The 26,276-nt window shown below is 48.1% G+C and overlaps 2 protein-coding genes across 4 annotated transcripts in view; both read left to right on the top strand.

The window, feature by feature from the left end:
- The window catches only part of LDLRAP1 (low density lipoprotein receptor adaptor protein 1), a 632,547-nt gene that overhangs the window by 166,146 nt on the left and 440,125 nt on the right, over positions 1-26,276 (top strand). The window lies entirely within an intron of this gene.
- The window catches only part of LOC309396636 (mannosyl-oligosaccharide 1,2-alpha-mannosidase IA-like), a 190,616-nt gene continuing 172,546 nt past the window's right edge, over positions 8,207-26,276 (top strand). For both annotated transcript variants that reach the window (XM_081961931.1, XM_081961930.1), the window contains exon 1: positions 8,207-8,854. In XM_081961931.1, the coding sequence (XP_081818057.1) occupies positions 8,345-8,854 (510 nt within the window). In that variant the 5' untranslated portion in view covers positions 8,207-8,344. The remainder of the gene's footprint in view (positions 8,855-26,276) is intronic.

The following is a 26,276-nucleotide window of genomic DNA, read 5'->3' as shown; positions in this document are numbered from 1 at the left end:
CTCTAGAAGCCTAGAGATAAGAAATAGGAATTAGTTAAATTTATATTGCAAGGAGGGACATGGTGGCTCAGTGGCTAAGACACTGAGCTTGTCGATCAGAAAGGTCAGCATCTTGGAGGTTCGAATCCCTAGCGCCGCGTAATGGAGTGAGCTCCCGTGACTTGTCCCAGCTTCTGCCAATTTAGCAGTTTGAAAGCACGTTAAAAAATGCAAGTAGAAAAATAGGAACCACCTTTGTTGGGAAGGTAACAGCGTTCTGTGTGGCTTTGGCATTTAGTCATGCCGGCCACATGACCACGGAAACGTCTTTGGATAGCGCTGGCTCTTCGGCTTTGAAACGGAGATGACCACCGCCCCCTAGAGTTAGGAACGACTAGCACATATGTGCAAGGGGAACCTTTACCTTTTATATTGCAAGATAGTACACATAGCACTTCCTCCCTTTTATTTTTCTTCAAAACAGCCCCGTGAAGTAGGTTGAAGTGGTTCAAAGACTCCCAGAGAACCTCCATAGCTGAGGGGGTTGGGCATTTGAACCTGAAAGTCCCCACTCCTAATTTAACACCTTACTCATAGCTATAGCAACAAACTCCCTCTGTTTGTTGGCTTAGTCTATGCATACACATGGAAACCAAAATTGAAGACTCACCTGTTCCGACTAGCTGGCCTGGCATGATTATAAATGTTACATCTATGAACTCCTGGTAGTATATTCTCATCTGGTTATTTTAAGGGTAATGTTTTAGTTTTAATTGTTTTTAGGGCTTTTAGCCTCATATTTATTCCTCTGTACAGGACTCTTAATTTTAACCTCCTCCACATACATACATATATTTATAGCCCTATTTATATTTGTATTTTATCTGTGATTTATTGTGGACTGTACACCGCCCCGAGTCCCTTTTTGGGAGAGGGGGCGGTTTAGAAATGTGAATAAATAAATAAATAAAATAAATAAGATATTCATAGAAGATCCACTGGGGCTTTACATAACCATTGCATAAATGGGTAAGGTGTTTACTCAAGCTTGGCGACTTTAAGATGGGTGGACTTCAACTCCCAGAATTCCCCAGCTGGTTGAAAGTCGCTTTCAAGTTGCCAAGGTTGAGAAAGATCAAGTTAAGGTATAAACGGGATGTCCCTGATTTATGTGTAACTGTTGGATTCTACTTTATCCCTTTGAAGATGGATCACATTTGTTTCCCCTCCGGTCGCTTGGTTCTTCATTGCTTCTCTGGGATTCCTCAAAGTTAATACAGAAAAGACCATCCATTAATTCTTTAAGTATTTTAGGATGTCTTTCAACTAACCCTGGAGATTTAAACTCATTTAAAGTAAAAAAAATAAAGGACTTCTTGACCGGACTTCTATCAATCTCAAGCTTTAATCCTGCCACTTCAGCAGGCTTTCCTCAATTTTCCTGGTGCCACAATTTGTGTGTGTGTGTGTGTGTGTGTGTGTGTGTGTGTGTGTGTGTGTGTGTGTTGGAGAAGCCTGAACCAAAATGAGAAGACAGTAATCCTCTTGGCCATTTTTTTAAAAACTTGTTAGTATTTTAACATCTTCATTAGGCAATTGGTATATTTTCCCCTTCTCTTTATTCTGATCATATAGGACGAGAAAACCCTTTACCAATTTATTAGTATTTATTTATTAAATTTATATGCTGCCATCTCTATACTTCCAACTACCCCTCTCTATTCTTTCTTGGTGATTTGTCTGTTTCTATGGGTCCTTTTTATGTTTCAGTTTTTCGTTAAGGATTTTGTGTAGCTCTATTGGGTTCTTCTAAGGTCTTCCCCCCTCCCCCATCACATTGCATTTGTTCTTAGTTGTGCTTTTGGTATTTGTTTTTTAAGGCATTCCTACGTGGTGGCTCAGTGGCTAAGACGCTAAGCTTGTTGAGCAGAATGATTGGCAGTTAGGTGGTTCGAATCCCTAGTGCCACATAATGGAGTGAGCTCCCGTTACTTGTCCAAGCTTCTACCAGCCTAGCAGTTAGAAAGCACTTAAAAATGCAAGTAGAAAAAATAGGAACCAACTTTGGTGGGAAGGTAACAGCGTTCCGTGTCCCTTTGGCATTTAGTCATGCCAGCCACATGACCACGGAGACCCGACATGAAAACCTCGTATCTTCATTACCGGTTCGGTAACGGGAGCGCACGCACATCTGGGCATGCACAGAGCTTTCTATTGAGGAGGATGGGGGCTATATACTGCCTTTTCAATATTTCCTATAATATTTCATTGTTTTAGGAAAGGAGTGGGTGCTAACTTCCTATACCTCTTTGCATGTTTATTTCTATAGATGTTAGATACCTGTTTTTCCCCCTAATGGCTATTAGGTTTTATTTTCCTTCAAAGTATTTCTTTTCATTCCAGTAAAAGTAAACTTTACAGCACAGCAAGGCATTCGTTTTTTATTTGCCCTTTTTAATGTTCCTCCTTTTGCCATGACTTCTCTCATCTTTTGCAAATATGCCTTTATTTACCCATTTATGACTTTTATATAGATTCCGCCCAGACTGATTTTGAACCGTGAAAGAGTTCTCTGTTACCCACATTGTTTATTATAAATTAAGTGTTTACTTTAACAGCAGTGATCTGCCCTAAAAAAAAACACTTTTAATTTTAGAATCATATTGAAATCTTCATTTAAATAGCAACTTCTGTTGTGTGCATTCTCTTCCCAATCAGCAAGCTTTTCTATTTATGGATGCACTTGTGCTTCCTTTTCTTAATTTCTGCAAATAACTCTTTAGTTGCAATGTCTGTTCATTTTAGTTTGAAAGCCGCAGCATTTATTCCTAATTTATTTCTGCTTTAAAACAACTGGTTGGATTGAGGATGGATCCAAGAATGAATCATAGAGAATTTTGTGAGGATGAAGGCTTGTTCTCCGAGCTTGTGGGTTGGTTTCCAAACATTTTGTTACCAGGTTAAGTAACATCTACAGTGGAGTTTAGGGAATGTCAGTGTTGGTATTCTTCTGTTTATAACAGCTTCAGATGTGGTCAGTGGTGGGTTCCAGCCAGTACGGCCCAGTAACGCCGTACAGGCAGTAGTCCGGAGCAGTAGCCACCATATCGGTACGGTGGCTCATTTGACCCACCCACCCGCTTGCGTTCTATACCTGTTTTTAAGGCAATAGGGCCAATTGCGCATGTGCGCACAGTGTGCAGCACCTGCGCAACCTCTGACGAGCAGCTGGGTGTTGCAGGGGTGAAGTGCGCATGAGTGCGCAGCGCATGTTGGGCTTGTGCACAGCGCACATCCGGCATGTGCACGAATGGACCACGAGCAGCGTACCGGTAGTGAAGGTAATAGCAACCCACCACTGGATGTGGTCAGTAAATGTTGTCAGGTGTGGGAATGTCAAGTGAGGGTCTTGTGATGGGAAAGCTCAGAGAATGAACCTTCACCCTCATCCTACACCCAAGCTATACATTTGCCACTATTGCATAAAATTGTTTGTGTGAGCATAGTTTTCTGATTATGTTGCCCTTATTATTTTAGATGCATGCATGTATGGTCTTTATCTAGATCTAATTCTTAGTTGTGTTAATTGTCCGGACACCTAGTAGGACTGTTAAGTTGCTAAGCTGTGATCAATGATTGAAGTGCTATATCAGCCTAGTTAAAATTAGTGAATTCTTTAAATCATAGTGGCTGCCTGCTCGGTGGGTTTTTCTTTTTGGTTACCCAAGGATACACATAGTCTTCGACTTATATCCACCTGTTTAGCAATATTTCAAAGTTAGAATGGCACTGGAAAAATAACTTACAACTGGTCAGTGGGGAAATTCTTTTTTTTTAACTACGTGCTCTGTGGGCAGGGCTTGGTGGGCATGGCAAGGGAAGGATACTGCAAAATCTCCATTCCCTCCCCACTCTGGGGCCAGCCAGAGATCGTATTTGCCGGTTCTCTGAACTACTCAAAATTTCCGCTATCGGTTCTCCAGAACCTGCTGAATTTCACCCCTGCAATTGGTCCTCGCATGACTGTTGCAGCATCCCTAAAGTTGATATGATGAAAATCTGGGTACTTGGCAACGGCATGTATTTATGTGTTCTGTCCCGGGAACACATGATTACCATGTGCAACCTTCCCAGTTGACTTCTGGCAAGTAAGGTTCTCGTTTCCCTTAACAATGGCCAGAGATGGTATTCAGCCAGTTCTGACTGGTTCTTACGAACCAATAGCGGAAAGTTTGAGTAGTTTGAAGAACCAGCAAATACCAACTTTGGCTAGCCCCGCCCCTGATCTATTTGATGCCTCCCAAGTCCCAGCTGATCAGAGTCCCAGCTGATCAGCTGGATCTTCTCTTCTTGCCCTGCACAGGAAAATGTTTAGTGGGGAGGGAATGGAGATTTTGCAGTATCTTTCCCCTGCCATGCCCACCAAGCCACACCTACAGAACCACTGAATTGGTGATTCCTGTAACAACCATGGTAAAACATGTTGTAAAATTGGGTGCAACTCACTTAACCACTTTGCTTAGTAACAGAAATTCTGATCCCAATTGTGGTCATAGGTCTTACGACAATGGATGATCATTGTTGGAAAGATTCTGGTAAAATGTTGCAGGTTCTAATTGTTTATTATGGACAGAAAAACATCCTGGAAAAGGCCCTTTTCTGGAACTGTTACTAGGAAAACTGGATGGTTGTGTCCATTAAGTCATCGGGAGTCAAGTGCAAGGCAGAGATTTTAATGATTTACAAGCTTCAAGGCAGCTGCAGTTCATTAGGAGAAGCTTTCTCTCTGGATTCTAGATGGTGATTTATTCTCCTTGAAGAAATATGCCTTCTAACAGAAAAAGGTGAGCAAATGTTGTTTCATTTCTTTCCTTCTTTTTTTCCTTTTTGGTCAGATTCAAATATGCAAGTACCAAAGGTATAACATAGGGCCAGTTTCATATAATGGCTAAGGCATCAGGCTGAGGTATGCCGTGCTAGCTACCCTGATGTATGCCAGTGAGACTTGGACCATATACAGGAGGCACGCTCATTTGAACCACTTCCACACAATCTGCCTACGTAGAATTCTGAGGATCCGGTGGCAGGACAAGGCACCAGGCACCAGGCACAGAGGTCCCCTCCAGAGCAGGCCTACCATCCGTTCACACCCTGCTGATGAAAGCCCAGACACACTGGGCAGGCCATGTTGCAAGGATGCCAGACCATCGCATCCCCAAACAGCCTCTCCATGGTGAGCTGTCTCAAGGAAAGTGATCGCACAGGGACAAAGGAAGCGATGCAAAGACACGTTGGAAGCCTTCTTCAAGTCCCTGGACATCGACACCACCTCCTGGGAAACCCTGGCACAAGATCGATCCACATGGCACACGCCGATCCACCAAGGCTGCCAGGCATCTGAGGACAGAAGGACAACCACAGCACAAGAGAAGCGAGGTACTCAGCAGAGGCAGAGCTGCAAATGCTGCAACAGTAATGCCCACACATTTCTGCCCAACATGTGGCAGAATATTTGGTGCCCGTATAGGCCTTACCAGCCACCTGCGGACACATCGTGGACGGCCCACAACCTGTTAGATTTCAAGGTCCTCTTCGAACACGATGGACAAACATCATCATCATCAAGGCATCAGGCTAGAAGCTGAGATTGAGTTCTAGGCATGCCTTAAGTACAAAGCCAGCAAGGTTGACTTTGGGCTGGTCACTCCCTCTCAGCCCTAAGGAGGAGACAATGGCAATCCACTTCCAAAAATCTTGCCAAGAAAACTGCAGAGACTAGTAGTCCATGCAGCCCCCCCAGGAATCAACACACCGACTGCCAATGGTATATAACAGTGCTGTATCGCTGGAGTGGCACATCTGGATGCCTTTGCATGTTTCCCCTTCTGCAAATGCCCCCAAATTGGGTGGGCCAAACCCTGGCTTTTCTGAGGACCAGGCATAGGTGGTTCGTAAACCCAGACATGGTTTTCTGAAAGGGGGCTCCGGAGGGGCAGCCGAATTAACTCGCGGGAAGCAGAAAGCCAAGGCGTCCTTATGGCGCTATAACCTCCGCGCCTTCCAGATGTGCTCCCATCCCACTTCTCAAGCAGGATGACCCACACCCTGGGGATTCTGGGAGTCGTAGTTCCCAGAATTACGGAGGACGCTGAGAGGCAAGAGAGGCTTATATAACACAAGCAATGCGCGGGCCGTTCAAGAGCAGCGATGCTGTTTTAAGGGGGGGGGAGAGAATATCCATCCATGCGTTAAAACAAGCAGCGCCTCCCCCCCCCGCAGTGCTCCAGCATCTTTCACCGCGACCCCCCGCCCTCCCCGCTTTCTCCCTCTTCAACGAGCCGCAGCACGTCCAGCCAATCAGAACGGCGGCTTCGGGAGCCCAGCGCGGTCTCGCCGGCCTCTCTGGTAAACAAAAACGGGCGGAGGAGGGGCCGGCGCTAGAGCACCCCCCACCCTCGCCGCGAAGCTCCACCCCCCCAGGGGGGAGTCCGGCGGCAACGGGCCCATTGAAGAGAGTCAGAAGCGCGAAGAGGCCGGGCTACGGGGGGCGGGGCTTGAGGAGGAAGGCGGGGCCAGGGCGGGGAGGCGGGGTTGGCGGCGGACGGGCGAGGGGGGGGGAAGAGCTGCTGTCGCAGTCGAACCCAGCTGCAGTCGGTGCGGTCGGCGAGTCTTACTGGAAGCGATGCCGCCTGAGAGCGGCGCCCCGCTGCCGGCACATTAAGGGCAAGAGACGGTCTGCTGCAGCTGCTTCGCTTTGCCTTTGCCCGGCCGACCGGCCAGCGGGAGCAGCTTCCCTCGGGCCCGCTGCCTTCCTCCGCAGCCCGGTGGGGTGGAAAGAACCGCCCCTCCCGGCGCCTTCAGGGGCACCGGGGAGCCCTTGGCCGTCCGCGGCGAGGACACGTTGTCGCTGCCCATCGCGGGCATCCCAAGAGCGGAGGTGGAGACAATCCCAGCCGCCGCGGGCGGTTGCCGAGACTTCGGGGCCCGTCTGGGCGAGAGACCGGCGATGGATGCTCAGCAAGCGAGCGTGGGGCGCCTGAGGCCCCCCCGCCTTCCCCATCGCCGCGGCCGAGCCTAGCGCCAGGCGGGAGATTCCCCTCCACCCCCCGCCAACTAACCCTCTCCGCGGCCCCGGCACCTGCCTCCCTCCCTCGCCCATGAGCCGGGAAGGGGAAAAAGTTGGGAGCCGTTTCTTCTTCTTCGGGGAGGAGGAGGAGGAGGAGGAGCCACCTAAGTCGGAAAGCGCCTGAGCGGGGGAGCCAAAGAAAACAACCGGCGGACGATTCAAAAGCCGATTCCGCCCCGGATTGGCGTCCCTGCGGGGCCGGCCGGCGACGCCGGGGATGCCTCCCCTCCCGAGAGGCCGGCGGGATCGGAGCCGCCGCCGCTGCTGAGCGCTCCCGCGTGTCGCCCTGCGTGGCTCTCCTCCTCCTCCCGCGCCTGGGTGGAGCCTCCCCTTTGGCCGGCGGGAGGAGGCGGATGCTCGGCTTCTCCCGAAACAGCCGGCTGACTATCCCCGGGAGGAGCCGTGCGGGGAAGCCACGAGGATGCCGCTGGGAGCCGGCCGGAGCTGGGGCTGAGTCCGGGCAGGAGGAGGGGGGCGGCCCGACGTGGATGGCGAGAGAGCGGCCGGCGCGGCTGGGGAGACGTCGGGCGGCGCGTGGGGCGGCAGGCGGCGCGCCCCGACCCCTGGCGCTGAGCGAGCAGCTCCGGCTCTTCCGTCCTCCAGAAATGCTGCATCATGAACCCGCCGACCATCCGGCTCTGAGCCCGAAGCGACCGGAGAGCGGCTCCTCCGCTACCCGTTAGCAGCGGCGGGGACGGGCCGAGGCAGGAAAAGCCGGAGGGAGACCCCCGCGACCCCCTGACCCGTCGATCCGGCCGGGGTTGCCCCCCTCCCTCCCCTCCGCAGGACGGCGATGCCTGGGCTGTAGACTCCGGGCAGGGAGGGGAAGTCCGGTGCCCCCGAAGAGGAGCCAAGTGCCTGCAAAGCGGAGGGAGGGGAAGAGGAGGAGGAGGAGGAGGAAGACTGGCCCCTCCCCGCCCTGTCCCTCGGAGCATCTCGTCCGGCAACTCTGCAACTTCTCCTCCAGTCGACGGAGCCGCTTCTCCGGGGCGGTGAGAACTTTCTTCCCAGTCCGTCGGCGCTCTGGGCTGGAACCGGGCTTTGGCGCAGCCCGCTTCAGACGAGCGGAGGACGACGCGCGTCAAGCTCCCTAGCCGTTGGTGAAGTCGAGTTGCCGAGCCGGGCGAATCCAAGCGGCTCCGGAGAGGCTCTTTGGGCAGGGTCGGACTCCCGGGCGGGGCGCGTGGTGCTGCGTGGCGGCCGGAGGGAGCCCCCTTAGCCGGCCCTCGCGGAGCTCCCATGCTGCTGCCGCGGAAGTGGCCGGGCTGGCCGCCGTCGGCGCTGCGGCTGCCGCAGAAGTTCCTTTTCCTGCTCTTCCTCTCGGGCCTGCTCACGCTCTGCTTCGGCGCCCTCTTCTTGCTGCCGGACTCCTCCCGCGTCAAGCGCCTCTTCCTGCCCCGCCACGCCGGAGCCGAGCTGGAAACCCCCCGCAGCCCTCCGCCGGGACCCGGCCTGGCCCGCCACCTGCCCGCCAACGCCAGCCCGCCCGCCCCGCCGCCGCTGCCCTCGCGCCCCCTCCGCGACCCGCCCGACCTCCCGCACTCCGAACCGGCCTCCCGACGGACCCGCCCGCCGCGCCTCCCGCCCGCCGAGCAGGGCGCCTCGGCTCCCCCCTTGCAGCAGACGCCGGCCCCGTTCCGTTTCGACTACGCGGCGTTCCGGCAGCGTCTCCGCCATCCCTTGCTGGGCGGCAGCAGAGGCGGCACCGAGGAACCCGACACCCGCGTCCGGCGGCTGAAGATCAAGGAGGTGAGTCGGACCGGCCCGGCCCTTCGATATCTCCCCCTCCCTCCACTCCCGGAGCCGCAGACAGGACGGGCTGCTGGGCGTCAGTCTTCTCCGGCCGCCCCTCGCCCACCCCGCAGCTCCTCTTTCGGGGAAGTTCCGAGCGGATGCGGGGAAGCGGCGGGGCGCTTGGCTCGGTCGCCTCTCGCCACCTCTGCAGAGCCGCTTGCTGCCGTTGGCCACCGGGGTTTGGGGAAAGGCGGCGCGTCCGTTCGCCGAACAGACCCAGAACTGGCTGCACACCTGTATGCGTGTATGTATGTGAATGAATGCGTGGATGCCTTTAAAGCAGTGGTCCCCAACCTTTATTTGGCCCTGCCCCACTTAAGCATCTCTAAAATCCTGAAATCCCCCCCCCCTCCCATATAATTATTTCTTTACTCAACAAATGAACTCTACTCACGCGGAGGACCTCTAAAAGGCCATTAACTTGGTTTAAACAAGGTCCAAATTGCCCCCCATTAAAAATCAAATTGCCCCTCTGTGGGACGTGAGCCCCAATTGGGAACCACTGCTTTAAAAAGGATTTAATTTCGCAGGAGTTTCCTTTCTCCCACGTTTATTTGTGTTGGTAAATGAGGTTTTTCCACCAATGTGGAAATCTAGGGTTAAGGCATTAAAAACCTGGCCCAGGATCCAGTCAGTTGCTACAATTCTTCTTCTCCAGGGCTTTGCAGAACCTTTTCTGTTGGCTCTTTTTTGTGAGTTCTGCCCTGAGAATGTCTTCTTGATCTTTGAATAAGTTCAGAATGAATTTTGATGGGGTTGCTTGTCAAAATGTATTCTGTTGCAAATCCATCTTTGCTTGCTTAATTGATTTTTGTTGTTGTTGATTTTTTGAGTAAGAAACTAAAAGGTGATGGGAGGGGAGTTGCAAATAGATCAGTGGTTCCCAGCCTTTATTTGGTCATGCTCCCTCTAAGCATCTCGAAAATCCTGATGCCCCCCTCCCTCCATCCCTTGTGACATATAATTTTTACTTTAATCAAAAAGTGAACTCTACCCACAGGAGGAAGCCTAAAAGGCCATTAACTTGGTTTAAACAAGGTTCAAATTGCCCCCCATTAAAAATCAACCCCCCCTGGAGCATAGGACCCACGTTGGGAACCACTGGAGTAGATGGTGATATGGTCTACATAAATCTCCATTCTCTTAAAATTAAATCTCTAATTCTCTTTAAAAAGGATAGGACACCTTTTCTTTGAAAGCCATTCCTTGCCCAAAAACCTGGTCTATTTTTTTCCAAATGCTTCTTCTATGTGATTGTTTTCCTTGTGCCTACTAAGTACAAGTGGAAATTATGGGGATGGCAGAATATAGTGTGCAACTGAGGGGTAAGTGTGCATGTTGGGATTTTAGTAATTAATGTGTGTGATACCGGCTAAATATACCCTTCCTGGTATTTGGATAGGCACCTTAATTGTTTCCACGTGCAATCTATGTTGTGGATATTTAGTGTAGCCTTTTCTCTGTATTCCCAGAGATGGGTTCTACTGAGTGTGCAATTTAGAGTTGTCGCCTGTCATTGTTGACATTGTGAAGTGGTTGGCAAAGTGTTTCTGAAGTACAAGCATACCTATGTTTTATTGCCCCATGCAAATACGACAATTTTTTTTTTACAAGGCTCTCCATCGGCAAAAGGTTATGACTTGCTGAAGGCTTTAGATGATGATTAGTAATTTTTTTAGCGATAAAGTTTTTTTTTAAAAAAAAAATTAAGTTATGTACTTTTTTAAAAAAAGCCTAATGCTATTGGCAAACTTAATAGATGGCAGTATAGCATAAATAGAACTTTTATATGCACTTAGAAACAAAAAAAGTTGTCAGACTTGCTGTATGGTGTTACTCGCTTTATTGTGGTTGGAAACCAAAGCCACAGTATCTCGAAAGTATGCCTGTAGTAAAAGCCTGTTGCGGTGATGGGATTCAAATAATTTAACAACTGGTTTTCTGCCCTAATGATTTCTTCCAACAACCAGTTCACTAAACTGCTTAGAAAGTTAACAACCTGTTCTCCCGAAGTGGTACGAACTGGCTGAATCCCACGAATGGCCTGTTGTCATTCTTCCATATTGTGCTTGCCTTTATTAATAAGCTTTGGCCATCATTCCTCGACTTACAACCATTCATTTAGTGAATGTTCAACGTTACAGCACCTCCGAGAAAAGTGGCTTGATCATTTTTCACGAGCGTTGCAGCATCCCCATGGTCATGTGATCAAAATTTGGACGCTTGGCAACTCGCTCATATTTATCTGTCTTGCTCAGCATGGAAATTTGGGATCAAATTGTGGTAAGGACTGGTATATAACACAGCATGCATGCCACGATGGGCTAAAGGTGCATATTCTTTTACAGATAGGTTTTTTTCCCCCTGCCTCTTTCTTTAATATTGGTCACCCTCTATTGATTTCTCCCTCTTCCATCACTTCTCATCTCCTTCAAGTCAAGTCTTGATTCTTGGTGACTACGTGGACGAGTCTTAGCAGTACTCTTGGCAACGTTTTTCAGCTGTTTGTTGCCTTGGTAGGAGGATTGAGAGAGAGGGATATACAGTATATACTGACCCAAAGTGACCGAGCTGTTTTCAGGCTGTACGGTAGCAGGACTACAGGATAACTTGTGGTCTCCTAATCTCTAATTTAGTGCTTTTATCCCCGCCCCAATTTCATTGATTAAGTCTAGTTATAAAATGATTCCCTTTTCTAGTTTTCACATGCCTTCTTAGTTTATTCTTTAATTTTTGGGTTGTTTTGTGCACACGCAATAGCTTTCTAAAGATTTGAAGGTGATACAGTAGAACAATAATATGCAGTCTGATGCCTTCCAGATATTTGGGACCAAAAGCATCGTTACGATCCAGAGCTGGCATAGTTTGTGGCAGTTGCAGTCCCAAACTTTATGCATCTTGTAACTGTCTTAAGATTCCCACTGTTTTCTTCTCTGCGTCTCCTTTTCTGATAAAACAGGTTATTGGGTTTTTTTTTAAACAATACTAAAAATTCAAAACTTATTTGACCAGAAACTAAACTGGAACAGGATACAACATTTGCATTTTTCAGGTTGACACGTCAGCCCTGAACTAAAGACACAAATGTAATACCACTGTAATTGTGTTTCCTTCTTTTGATTTATACTTATACTCTACAAGATTTGTTTCTGTTAACTGTTACTTACGTTTCTTTCTTTCCCTTTTTTTCTGGCTTTTCAAAGTTGTCTTCTCTATCTTCCCTTTATTTTTTACCAGCGCTTCTGCGATGGGTATGTTTCTATCCCTCTCTTTTCGACCCATTCACAAAACACAGCCCTTCAACATTTCTCCTGTTTTCTGTAGAGCAGGCCTAAAAGAATCCAAACAAGCTGTTAAGTGGATGAAACAGGGCAGAATAGCTGCAAAACCTCAGGTGGGACAATAGAGGGGGGGAAAATATGGCGAGGTTGAAATTTCACTGGAGAGGCAATGGAGATATGGTTGAGACCAGTTGTGGGATTCAATTTTTTTTACTACTGGTTCTGTGGGTGTGGCTTGGTGGGCGTGGCAGGGGAAGGATACTGTAAAATCTCCATTCCCTCCCTACTCCAGGGGAAGGTTAATGCAAAATCCCCATTTCTTCCTGATCAGCTGGGACTCAAGAGGCAGAGAATAGATGGGGGCGGGGCCAGTCACAGGTATTTATCAGTTCTCCGAACTACTTAAAATTTCTGCTACCGGTTCTCCAGAACTGGTCAGAACCTGCTGAATACCACCTCTGATTGAGACCTAGGGAACAGAAGTTGAATACAATAATTGAAATTCATAGAGCAAAACTCCTGATTGGTCATTGACATTCAGTCTGGATTCCATCCAGCTTGACATACCTGAATTCTTTGCCCCTCCCCCCCAACTGATCTCTTTTCTCCAATTAATTCCTACTCTCTTTGCAAATTGCTGTTAGTATGACCTTCATGAAAAAGAGGGAAAACCATGGTATAGGTTATGACCCCTTAGTTGGAGGTCGGTAGATTATTAATCTAGAGTTGTTTGTAGCCTTCAGAGAGCAGAGTGGTCTGCCAAGAAAATGCACAGCTCCAGGTTGAATTCATCCCTATTTTACAAGCTGGTGTTTCTCCATTTCAGCAACTTTCTAATGTGTGCTCCACACACCTGAAAGTTTCCATGGTCAAGGTGCACTGTTATAGAATAGATTTTTTCAATACAGTGTATGGTAAATCCATAACCAGAGAATTTTCAGCCAATTCTTTGACTCTTCTGGGACATGAACCAAGTAGGGGAAAACTTGTGGGCAAAAGCAACTTAAGAGTTACTAGTACCTCTAAAGGACAGGTACACTCTTCTGCTGGTGCCATGACAACAGATAGCAGAAAGTTGTTCCACAGGTTTTCTCAAAAGTAAACATCATTTTGGCCTCAACATTATTATTGTTATTATATGGATAATCTACAATTCAATACACAGATGGGTGGAAACATAAAACCCTGAACCAGGTAGTGTGCGAGGATTAGGCAGATCTAAGCAGTGTTTACTGTTGTTGTTGTTATTGTTGTAAAATTAGGATGCTCAGGTCTGATAAATTTAAAAAGTCTAAATATCGAAGGAGTCTTTGTAAGTATTGCTCTGAAATCTCCAATCATGATTGGTGCAACAGCAGATTTCTTTTTCCATAACTGTTCAACTTTGATCTGCATGTCCCCTTGGCTGTCAGCCATTTGGCCATTCTACGGATCAGCACTTTCCATGCCTCTCTGTCCCTCAATACCTCCTTCAGATTCACCCTGGTCATCTCAGTGTCATATTTTATAGTGGTCCAGCCAGCAGGTGCCAAAGTAGCCCCTTCTCCTTTTTCCACTGAGTTTCATATTTTTCCTCCCATTTCTTTTCCTCGTCGTGGCATCACACAGAATGTTAACACCAATCAACCAGTCTTCCTTCCTTCCAGTGACTGGTATATTAGGCATGTTATGACCAAGCTGCCTTTCTTTTTTAATTTTAAAGTCACATAAAAATCTTAACCCCTCTCGTTTTCCAAAACTTACTCAGCTGGCCCCCAGTGGTTATTGCTACATTCTGTTCCGACCCAGGCTTCCTTAGAAAGCAAGAAGCAGTGTCTTGGTCCCGGCAAAGCCCCCTTTTTTTTACACAACCGTGAATTCCTTTCATTCACAGTCCAGCAAGGTTTAGCAAAGAGTCTTTCCAAGGAATATTTATCAACACGAACCTTATCTCATTTGGAGAGCTGCCAGATAACTAGTTTCCAAATGCAGAGCAAGGCAAAACTTGGCACAGAGAGTCTTATCGTCACAAACAGACCTTTCCACTCTTGAAACAACCAAATGAACGAATTGTTTTCTGCAAAAGCCCACTCCCCGTTCGCTCCTCTTTTGTTTCCTATGGGAGGGGCCAATCACCTCCAAGGTGTGGATTTACTCCCAAGTCGACCCTGCTTTCTTGTCTTCTGGCAGCTCTGCGCATGCACGCACTGGGAAAAGGCTCCAGCTGTTCCTCTGCCTCACTGCTGTCTAACTCCCTCTCTTCAACGCAGAGCCCTCGTCCGAGCTTTCCTCAGCCCCCAGGACTGGCCCATGTTCCTCCCCAACCTCCTCACTGTCCGACTCTGCTGCCAGATTCGCTGGCCACTGGCGGGCCACAACACATTCAAATCCCAACCTCTGGCAGTTATTATTTTCCCGTAGCAGGAGCAGACAGCCTCACGTAGCCGAAAACAATAAATTCAAACTTCCAGAATCTCTTCCCCTTTGGCTTTCCTGCTCAGTGTAGTGGGAGATGTAGTCACAAACATAGTGGCAGAAGGGGGGAGATCGGATAGTCTGTTCCTGGCTGCTACAGTTTCTAATGATTAATGATGTCAGTGGAGATTTGGATGGGAAGAACTCGGTCTGACCCTGATGGGGCCTCCTTTTATATGGCATGTTGACATCAAGCCTTTAAAGAGACAGGATGAGAATGCTGGTGAAACAAAAGACCAGATTTAACTAAGCTTGCTTGTGCGTATATGGCGAACAAGTAGACTTGGAGGCATCTCTTTTGTTCTCTGCAGCTTTCATGCACAATACAGGAGAAACATTGTCCCGGCAGCACCACTAACATCCTGAAAAAAGCTGTCAGGCTGGCAGCTAAGGAAACGCCCCAAAGTAAATGGAAAGTCCACCTAACCCAAAAGGCCTGGATTCAGTTAGGATCTGTTGGACACGATGCTAGCCAGCTCAAAGCAAATGTCCATTTGAGAATCCATAATGCCCCAAAGTAGGGATGTGGTGGCTCAGTGGCTAAGACGCTGAGCTTGTCGATCAGAAGGGTCGGCAGTTCGGCGGTTTGAATCCCTAGCACTGCGTAACAGAGTGAGCTCCTGTTACTTGTCCCAGCTTCTGCCAACCTAGCAGTTCGAAAGCATGTAAAAAAATGCAAGTAGAAAAATAGGAACCACCTTTGGTGGGAAGGTAAAAGCGCCTTCAACGTTTAGTCATGCCGGCCACAGGACCACGGAGACGTCTTCAGACAGCGCTGACTCTTCGACTTTGAAATGGAGATGAGCACTGCCCCCTAGAGTCAAGAACGACTAGCACATATGTGCAAGGGGAACCTTTATCTTTAATGCCCCAAAATATCTTAGGGCAAAGATGGATTTTTTTTTTGAACCGAGTCCTTCATCATTGGCTACAGGTTGACTTACAGGAAAGTCCAAATGTAGCAGAATAAAAATCAAGGTGAGACATCACAATGGCATCTCCATTCTTACACGTCACTCCAGAGATTTGTTTTTGTCGTGATTTTGATCAGATCTTGCAAAGAAAACTTGATAATAAATCTAAAATCACAACAACTGGCTTGCCAGGCAAACCAGGCAAAACACACCTAATATGCTCAAGCATTGTGTTTGTTAATCCCAGGCCCTGCTGGAGTTAGCACTGCCTGTCTGTGACACTATTGCTAGCATGATGGTCCAGGCAGGGAGAGAATGTGGCAGACGCCATCAGTTAAAGCAGAGGCGTCCAACCTTGGCAACTTTAAGAAACAGACATTTTAGACTCAAAGTATAGTTGTAAATCAAGGACTGCCTGTATCTGTTGCAGTGGTCATTGTATTTGGATGCAAAAGAACCTATTGCCTGGGCTGACCCAAAGGTGTTTTTTCAAGAGGCAACTGGACTTTCTGGTTTTTCTTTGAAGATGTTTTGCTTCTCATCCAAGAAGCTTCTTCAGCTCTTACCGGATTCAAATAGTGTGGGGGAGTATGAACGGATTTCCAGAAAAATTGCAAACTACAGGGACCATCTGCGCTTCAGTTGGAGATGCAGGTACTACTCAGGTGACCCTGAGAACACAGACAAACTCTCCAGGTGGCCTCAAATGATTCTCTAAAATCTAAAACGGGGGTGTCCAACTCGCAGCCTGGGGGGCCAGATACGTCACGCGATGGCCACGCTTACGCCCGGTTTAGCGAAGGGGACCAAAAAAATCACAATACATCACATGACGACACCGTGATGACACGAGTTTGACACCTTTGGGCTAAATGAATGCAAATGACCAGCTGTCTGCAAGGAATGCAAATCCTTCCCCTCCCCATCCCCATCCAGTCAGAGCTGAAGAAATGTCTTCAAAAATGCACCTTTGGGACTACAGGGGTGGGCTGCTGGGGGCTCGCATGGGTTCGGGTGATCCTCTAGCTAGGACTCTGCCTGGTTTGACAAACCCCCTCCCAAATGCCACCCCTAGCTGGCTCTTCCCTCCATGCCCCTCTCACCCTGCCCCTCCCAGGAGTCTCCACGTTCATCATGCCAGGTAAGTACAGGGCTCGCACGGAGGCTCAGGGAGGGCGAAATACAGGCCTACTGGAAGTTCCGGAAGTCCAGAAACGGGCCTGTTTCCAGCCTCCAGAGGGCCTCCGGAGCCAGGGGAAAGCAGTTTTCACCTTCCCGGAGGCTCGAGGAAAGCCTAAGGAGCCTGGGGAGGGCAAAAAATGGGCCTACCGGAAGTTCTGGAAATCCAGAAATGGGCCTGTTTACGGCCTCTGGAGGGCCTCAGGGAGCCTGGGGGAAGCAGTTTTTGCCCTTCCGGAGGCTCGAAGAAAACCTCCAGAGCCTGAGGAGGGTAAACACCCTCCCTCCCCCCCCGCTGTGGTGCAGGAGGCCAGCTAGGCCCTGCCACCATGGCCACACCCACCCAACAACGGGGCAGGGAACCCATTGCTGGCACTTTTGAAGTCCAGCCCCTGTGGGACAAACCAGGACCCGGAGGACTGAGAATCTCCATAGACATATTGCAGGGGTGTCCAAACTTGAGAACTTTAAGACTTGTGGACTTCAATTCCCAGAATTCCCCAGCCAGCATGGCTGGCTGGGGAATTCTGGGAGTTGAAGTCCACAAGTCTTAAAGTTCCCAAGTTTGGACACCCCTGACATATTGCCTGGGCTCCTGATCCCTGCCTTGACACTTTCCTGACCTGGGGTGGGTGGGTTGGTTGTAGGAATTGAAGTCCATGCCGAGGTTGAGAGACCCAGCTGTGTGCAATGTCTAAATCTACAGCCAGGCTTGGTGGAGTTATTTTCCTCTGCAGATACCAGAAATTTCAACGGAATGAATGACGTTCATCCTGAATGGTCTCCATGATCAAACGTTGCTTGAGGGCCTACAGTTGAATCTCAGAACTCCGAGAGAGAAGTGAGGCTTTCTTTATGGAGGGTTGTACAGAAATATAACTTCGCTTCTTTTTGTAGATGTCTGCATCCTGCCGAATATGGATTAAACATTCCTTTGAAGGTGCTGGAGAGCATCCGAGCCTCTAATATAGATAGGAAGAGAGAAAAATGAGCCATTTATTTCTTGCAGTGACAAGTCGTCGCTTGGTGCCGGCGCAGAATAAGACATGGCGCGTTAGAGAGATGACTCACTAAATGCATAAACGGGTGAAGACTGAGTTCTCCCAATTACTCTGCTTGAGTTCAGTGGCTTATTTGTGCCCAGAGGGTGAATTTTGTGCTTTTCTGATGCAGGCATTTAGATATAATTCTTGCAGGAAGGAGATGGTAGGGTTGGTATGGAAGAAGCAGTCGTGCCTCACTTTAATTGCCCAAGCGACATCCATGAAACGACTTTCTTGGTAGGATTTGGTGACACATTTTGCTATGTTTCTGAACCACATGCAAGGGGGGTGTGGTTACCGTATTTTTCAGCGTATAAGACGCACCTTCCCCCCCCCAAAAAAAGAGGGTGAAAATCTGGGTGTGTCTTATACACTGAATACAGCATTTTTGGCCTCCCGAAACCCCACCCTCTTCGCAAAAATGGATGTGCAGAGGGTTTGGGAGGCCTGCAAAGTGGTAATAGGGGCTGGGGAGGGCAACAATGAGCGAAAACTGGGCAGATTTTTGCTCGTTTCCCCCCCCCCTTCAATGCCCTGGAGCACTCTACAAGCCTCCTAAAGGCTATGCATGCCCTTTTTGGGGCAAAAAACGGGCCCGTTTTCCCCAAAAAACAGGCAGTTTTTTGCTCGTTTTTGGACCCCCACCCCCAGGAGTACTTTGCAGGCCTCTCAAATTCTCTGCATGCCCTGTTTTTCACAAGAAATGAGGCATGCAGAGGGTTTGGGAGGACCACAGAGCACAAAAACTTTTTTTTAAATTTACCTCTTCAAAATTGTGGTGCGTCTTATACTCCGAAAAATATGTTAATCAACAGATCTGAGGAAACTCCGCATTTCTTTTCGGATGTTGTTTGTCATTCCAATTTTAGTCAGACTCTGTTTGCCACAGAAATCTAGTAAAAATAGATTAGAACAGGGGTCTCCAACTTTGCAACTTTAAGACCTGTGGACTTCAACTCCCAGAATTCCTCAGCCAGCTTTGCCAAGGTTGGAGACCCCTGCTTTACAATACCTGACATTCCAGTTTCAGGCGATAAAATAAAGAAACTGCAGTAAAAGTTCCATATGGGAAAAAACAAATGAGTTGTTTGACAAAAAGGCTTAAGAAGTTTGGGGATGGGGCAGGGTAACCTCTTCTTTTTCCTTATAGGTTACAAATTCTTTATTGGCCAAGTATGATTGGACACACAAGGAATTTGTCTTCGGTGCATAAGCTCTCAGTGTACGTAAAAGCTATAAGTGATAAATCATGATCACTGTTATCATAAAAATACATTCACCATGAATCGTAAAATACATCACTTAGTGATAGGCACAGGATGCTAAACAAGCAATCAACACAAATCATACTAGGTTACTAAATAAACAATATAAATCATAAGATGCAAGCAACAAAGTTACAGTCATAAGTAGAGAAGGAGGTAGGTGATAGGAAAGATGAGAAGAAGAGTAGTAATAATTCAGCCTTACTGAACACCTTCAGAGTATTGTGGAAATTAGTTGTTTAGCAGAATGATGGCATGGGGGGGGGGAACTGTACTTGGGTCTAGTTGTTCTGGTGTGCAATGCCCTTTAGCAGGAGTGTCAAACTTAATTTCGTTGAGGGCTGCATCAGGGTTGTGTTTAACCTCGGGGGGGGGGGGGGGAAGAGGGCGTGGCTAGAATGAGCATGGCCAGCTCAACATCACTCGTGTCGGGGGCACCTGCGGTGGCCTGAGCACTATGCCCAGAGGTGGGTTCCTATAAGTTTGGCCCGGTTCGGCCGAACTGATAGTGGTATGCCAGCCTGGGTTGCAGAACCGGCAGCGACCCAGACTGGCCACTCCTCCAAACCGTTTCCCCGGGCGTTGCAGTCACCGCCGCCATCTTGTTTCTGAGTTCTGCACATGCACAGAACAATTTCTATTGAACTGCGCATGCGCGCAAAGCATGCATCTAGCACGCGCACCCACGAGCGAATCGGCAGTAACGCTGGCTAGAACGCACCCCTGGCTCTGCCAGCGAAAACAGGCTCCCGAGCTCCGTTTTCTGCTGCGACGGCCTCCTGTAATCCTCTGCCAGCAAAAATGGAGCTCAGGTGTGCCGCCCACGGGCAGGATCCAGCCCCCGGGCCTTGAGTTTGACACCCCTGCCCTATAGCATCGTTTTGAGGGTAGAAGTTGAAACAGTTTATGTGCAGGATGTGAGGGGTCTATAGATATTTTCACAGCCCTCTTTCTGGCTTGTGCAGTAGAAAAAGGAATTAATTTTGCATGCTGATGTTAATGTAGTCCAGAAAATGTGCTCTACCACTGAGACAATTGTTGATTTTGATATTTCTTATCCTTTGGTCACCAAGCTAGGGCTCAGGACAGAGCCTTGGGTAATGCTTGAGAGATGTGGTAATATGCAAGACCTGCTAGCATCTTAATGCCGGTCAATTCCCAGTTATTGCCAAGGCAAGAATCTTATCAATTCATTTTCAACACAGGTTTTCAAAGGAGCAGAAGTTCTGCTGGATGACTTGCGTTTATCTTTTCCTTTGGTTCCAGCTTCTAGAAGCGCTGCTGTGCAAACAAACAGGAAAAGAGACTACTGAGAAATTTCAACAATTGGAAGGAACAAAGGAAGGAAGGGAAACATCAAGACAAAGATAAAGTACATTTCAAAAAAAAAAAAGCTGTGAATTCTAGTGAAGGAAGTCAACGTCTAAGTCAGAGTTTTCAGTTCAACCCTCATCCCTGGATTTATACATGTGGTGCAATTTTAGGGAGTGGGTTGGAAGACACCGTGGTTAGGATGATGACTAGGCAAACTGGTGCAGATCGTCCTTGACTTACAACCACAATAGAGCTCAACATTTCTTGCCACGGTTGTTAAGTGAATCGCCGCAGTTGTTACGTTAATAACACTGTTGTTAAGTGAATCTGTCTTCCCTATTGAGTTTGCTTCTCAGAAGGTCGCAAAAGGTGAACACATAATCCTGGTGGTGTGGCCCACCAGTGGCCAGCAGAGGTGGCAGCAGAGTTGGACAGTGAGGAGGTTGAGGAGGAGCATGGGCCAGTCCTGGAGGCTGAGGAAGGCTTGGACGAGGGCTCTGCGTTGGAGGCAGAGATGGGGCCAGAGCCGTCTGGCAGTTTTCAGCTGCCTTTGAAGCTAGATAGCAGTGAGGCAGAGGAACAGCTGGAGCCTGTTCCCAGTGTGCGCATGCACAGAGCTGCCAGAAGGAAAGAACAACTTTGCATCGATTTGGGAGTAAAGCCACAGGTGGTCGGTGAATGGCCCCTCCCATAGGAAATAAAAGAGGAGCGAAAGGGGAGTGGACTTTTACAGGAAACAATTAGTTTGTTTGTTCGTTTCAGGAGTCTGAAGATCTGTCCGTGAATCTCAGAGACTCTGTGCCCAGTCTTTTCTTGCACAGCACTGAGTTTGGAAAAGATTTACATGGCAGCTTTCCAAGCTAGATAAGGTCTGTGGTCATAAATACTCCTTTGAAAGACTTTACCAGTCCTTTACTTTGCTGAATGTGAATTTGTTTACTTTGCGGAATGTGAATTTGTTTACTTTGCTGAATGTGAATGAGATGAATTCACATTTGTTTAATAAAACGGGTTTTGTCAGGACCAAGCATCTGCTTCGTGCTTTTTGGGGAAGCCTAGATCAGAACACCTGGGATGTCATAAATATGAGCCAGTTGCCAAGCGTCTGAATGTTGATAATGTGACCCTGGGGATCCTGCAACGGTGGTAGGTGTGAGAAAAGAGTCGTGTGCCACTTTTTTCAGTGCTGTTGTGACTTCGAAGAGTTGCTAAAAGAATGGTTGTATGGGTCGAGGACTACCTGTATACCAGGTGAGAAAAGTGGGAGCCCTGACTTGTGAAAGATTTCCATACAGTGAACTGTGAGTCAATTTCCAGGTAATTTCTTCAGTGGAGAAGGCAAACACAAGCAGCGTAGTCCCGAATCAAATGGAAGCTCTTTTAGGAAGGTGCAAAATGTACTCAAAGCATCTGAGTTTGGGGTGATTGGGCCTGTTATGTTACAAATGGGGGTGCTTTAGTTAAGTGGTTTTTTTATTTGCCACGCGGGGGTCCAAATGGAACTGCTTTGTTCTGGGTTGAATGGTTGGAGGGGGCATAGAAGAAGAAACCAAGGTCTATCAGGGCAGGGGGAGGAAAGGAGGAAGGAAGGGGGGACATGGGCTCGCGGGATGCACTGCATGAGAAGCTGCGGACAGGATGGAGGGGCCAGAGTGCACCAGCCCTGCCTGCTCATTCCACCCAGATGTTGTTTTTCTCCCAAACCCAGAATAGAAGACTGTTTCAGGTCAGATGACTGTCTGAAAAATGGTTTGGTGGAATTTCCAGGACATAATGGTTTGTTCTGGGCATAAAACAAAGCGTTTCCCCAATTCCGGGTATGCTGATGTAGGGTTCCTGTATTTTAAGGCAGGATGTGCACATGATCACCTAACCTGCAGGTCTATCATTTCCACCCTGCCCAACCAATAGGATTGTCTTAAAAACAGTTGTTCCCATTGTTTCCTCCTTGAGTATGGAGGGTGTGTGTGTGTTGCGTTTATGCTTTTTAGGTTGTGGATTATGAATGTTACAAGCTGTCCTAAGTGTGTGAGTAGAGCGGCCATATCAATTTGTTGAATCATCTTCTTCTATCTATCTTCTCTCTATCTATATAAAAATGTGTGTGTTTGTGTTTGACCATAACTCTAGAACACCTCAAGCAATTTCAACCATACTTCGTATACAGGTGACTTACTCTCTGGGAAAAAAAATACTGTGGGGGTAAGACAAACCCTTAACACCCGTCAGGGTGTGTGTTCTGTTAAAATACAGCCTGTTGTGCTTTAAAATGGCTTCTACTGTACAGCACAGTGGAATTGCCGTAGTAACAGCTTCACAGTACTCCACAAGGGGGCTGCCTCTGGTAAGAGAGAAGAGCCAGCATTAGAAATTACACTTCTGCGGGCCCAGGGAAAACATTTTTAACTAATTTAATTGTCGCCAAAATTAGGGCTCAGGGAGAAGTTGCTCTTGCCAGAGCCTCTCCAGGAATTGCGCCGACGTTCATGGAAAGAGGGAGGATGGGCCATTCCGCACTTTTGTTGCCACTTGACATCGCCATTCCTGCCTAGTACAGGATTGGGATAAATACATACCTGGGCAACGCCAGGCTATCAGCTAGTAAATAAATGAAATAAATAATCAAAGCATCTGCCGGCCCTGTAGAGGGAATCCCTGAAGATGTTCATGGTCTTTTTCCTCTAGTGTGTCAACAGCTTTGCTTCTTCATTCTCCTTGTTTGGAGAATGTCTCCGTGTGAGTGTCAGGTGTGCGCATGAGCGCGCGCAACTCCATTTGTGCAAATAAAAGGTGTATGCGCCCTCCACGCCCGCAAATAGGAGTTGTGAGCGCCTGCCATTTGTGCAAATGGAGCTGCGTGAGCATGCTCGCCCGGTTCAGAACAGGCTGCAGCCTGGGAGTGGGCCGCTCCCTGGGGTTGGGGACCCCTGGTTTAGAATATATCGCATGCTCTTCCATTGAAAGCCCCAGCAGAAAATTGGGGATATGTAGGCAGGCTGCCTTTAAGGACAGCTACCAATGGCCCTTTTCCCCAATGCAAATACTTAGAATATACAGTGGGACCTCGGGCCCTGAACAGCTCAGACCACAAACGATTTGGGTACAGAACGAATAATGCGCTAAATGTTTCACTCATGTCACAAACACATCCTCGGGTGCCGAATAAACACAGCTGCAGCAATTTCCCCTTCTGCGCCATTTTGTGTATGTGCACGCATGCACAGTCAGTCTTGCTTCTAGTCACAACCAAATCAGGTGCCGACCGAAGTCCTGGAACAGGTTACGGTTGGCACCTGAGTTCCCACTGTAGTTGATTAAGGCAATTCTGGGTATCTTTTTTGGGGGGGATACAATCCTCCAGTCCAGGGGTCTCCAACCTTGGCAAGTTTAAGACTTGGGGACTTCAACTCCCAGAATTCCTCAGCCAGCTTTGCTCTGGGAGTTGAAGTCCACAAGTCTTAAACTTGCCAAGGTTGGAGACCCCTGTCTTAGAAGAGCCCTCAAGTCCACGAGAATCAATCTCATATCCACCCACCCACCCCCCGGTGATATCAGGACGGCGTCCTCCATTAAGATTTGCCCGTCATTTCGATAGACCCAAGTCAAGGTTTTTAAAAACGCAAACTTTGCAACAACACTCTCCATTTTTGTTTGTGAGAAACTGATTTCTCAAGTGGCTCTCTTCTTCCTCTACAGCTGAGCTAATTAGTAGTTTGTTATTCAAAGACCATTCATAGATATGTATTCTGCGAGAATTTTTTTTTACTGCACAAACAAGAACTTCCAGTAAGTTATAAAGTGTCCCTTATCTCATGCTGCTTTTACAGTACCAGCTCTGCAACTCTCATAAGTACATGCTGCTTGCCAAGCGTATTTTTCAGAGTATAAGACCCTTAAAAGTGGGTGAAAATTTAGGTTCATCTTATGGACTGAATACAACCGTTTTTGGACTCCCAAGCCCCTCCGTGCGTTGCGTTTTCACCCTCTCGCCCCCAGAAGCTGCAGGCCAAAAATGGGTGTGTTTTTGGTTTTAAAAAAGGGTCCATTTTTGGCAAAAAAAAAACGGGCCGTGCGGAGCACTACAGAGTGCGTCTGGGGGACTGAGGAGGGTGAAAACGCAATGCACAGAGGCAAAAAACTATTTTTTTCTTGTTTTTCTCTTGTAGATTTAGGTGCGTCTCATAGTCCGAACAATACGGTACTTGAATTTTGATCATGTGACCTTGGAGATGCTGCAGTGGTTGTAAGCCACTGTTTTCAGTGCTGTTATGACTTCAAAAGGTCACTAAACAAACGATCGTACGTTTCTGCAGGGATGGATCAGAGATGGTAGGGCTTTTTTGGTGTGTGTCAACCTTTCTAACTTGCTAGATTCTTGGCAGGTTTTGAAGGCTGGGGTCTTTAATTTTTCACTAGATAAAAGAAAAATGAACCAAGAAGTTATTGATTTTCTTTCATTTTGCCTTCTGGTTTCCCCTGCGTGACCTCTTGTTCCGGAACGCTAAAAATATTTAACAGTATCGGAGTTGGAAGGAACCTTGGGGGTCATCTAGTCTAACCCCTTGCTCACCCAGGAGACCCATACTAGGGATTCGAACTGCCAAACTGCTGACCTTTCTGATCGACAAGCTCAGCATCTTAGCCACTGAGCCACCTAACCAGTCTAGCTTTAAATGGGGGGGGGGACAGTGGCCCTTTTATGACTCGTGAACTTCAACACCCAACATTCCTGAGCCAGCATGGAGTTGAAGTCCACAAATCATAAAAGGGCCATTGGTCCCCACCCCTGAAAAAGAATCCAAGGGGATTTGAAGTGAACACCTTCTGTTGTACTTGGTGTTTTATTTTTTTTATTTTGTTCAGCGGCCAGATGCAAAAAAAACACCTCAAGAGCCAAACTGATAGTCAACAACAGGGTAACCTCTGAGCAGGTATAGAGAGCAAGGAAGGGGATCTGGATGAAGATAGTCAAGAGCCATTACTTAGGCCCATGATGGCAAACCTATGGCACATGTGCCACAGAGGGCACGTGAAGCCAACTTTGTGGGCATGCGAGTCGTCGCCCAGGTCAGTTCCACTGTGCGTGTGGCCTCCCATTGGCCAGCTGATTTTGGTATCTCTGCTGGGAAAACGCATGCATGCACGGTGGTGGGGGAGACACATGCACATGTGGGGGCATGCGCACATGCACGGGGTGGGGGAGTCATGCACATGTGGGGCCATGCACACATGCCGGGGGGTGGGGGAATCATGCACATGTGGGGCATGTGCGCATGCACGGGGGTGGGGGGAGTCACATGAACATGAGGGGGTCATGTGCGCATGCACAGGCATGGAGGGAGGCCTTCTACCACCAAAATAGATGCGGAGGTGCGGTGCACCCTCCCCTCCCATGCCCTGTTTTTGCTAGGAGGCTTCAGGGAGGCCTGTTAGCACCAAATCAGGGGTTGTGCACACATGCGCCAGGAGCACGGAGTGGTCACACATGCATGTTTGGGGGTGGAGCCTGCAGGGGCATTGGATTATGGATATAGGTACGCGCATGCGCACTATTGCATGTGCATGCACGCTGTTGGCACCCGAGGGGAAGAAAGGTTCACCATCACTGACTTAGGCTAAAGGGACGGAAGAATTTTTTCAAATTTGGAGCAACAAGATCCAGAACAACAAGGTAATATTCAGAAGCAGCTTAAGCAGAGGCCTCCCTAATTTCATTGGAGTATAAGAAGGGGGAAGGGGTATAAAGCTATCCGTCTTGCAAGTGTCTCTTGTTTGTTTGTTTCTTGGTTCAATTTTTATGGTCACCCACCTCAGTCAATGACTCTGGGCAGCTTGTCCAGTTCAGAAAATCGTAGCCAATCTCAGCACATGTAGCTTTAGTCTTCCCGGGGAGCTGATTTCCTAGTCTGTCCCCAAAGGTGCTTTTT

Source organism: Natrix helvetica (assembly GCF_964273705.1).
Source record: "Natrix helvetica genome assembly, chromosome: 9".
In the NCBI taxonomy this organism is placed as follows: domain Eukaryota; kingdom Metazoa; phylum Chordata; class Lepidosauria; order Squamata; family Natricidae; genus Natrix; species Natrix helvetica.
The sequence above is the reverse complement of the archived record's forward strand: the minus strand, read 5'-3'. Positions and strand labels throughout refer to the sequence as shown.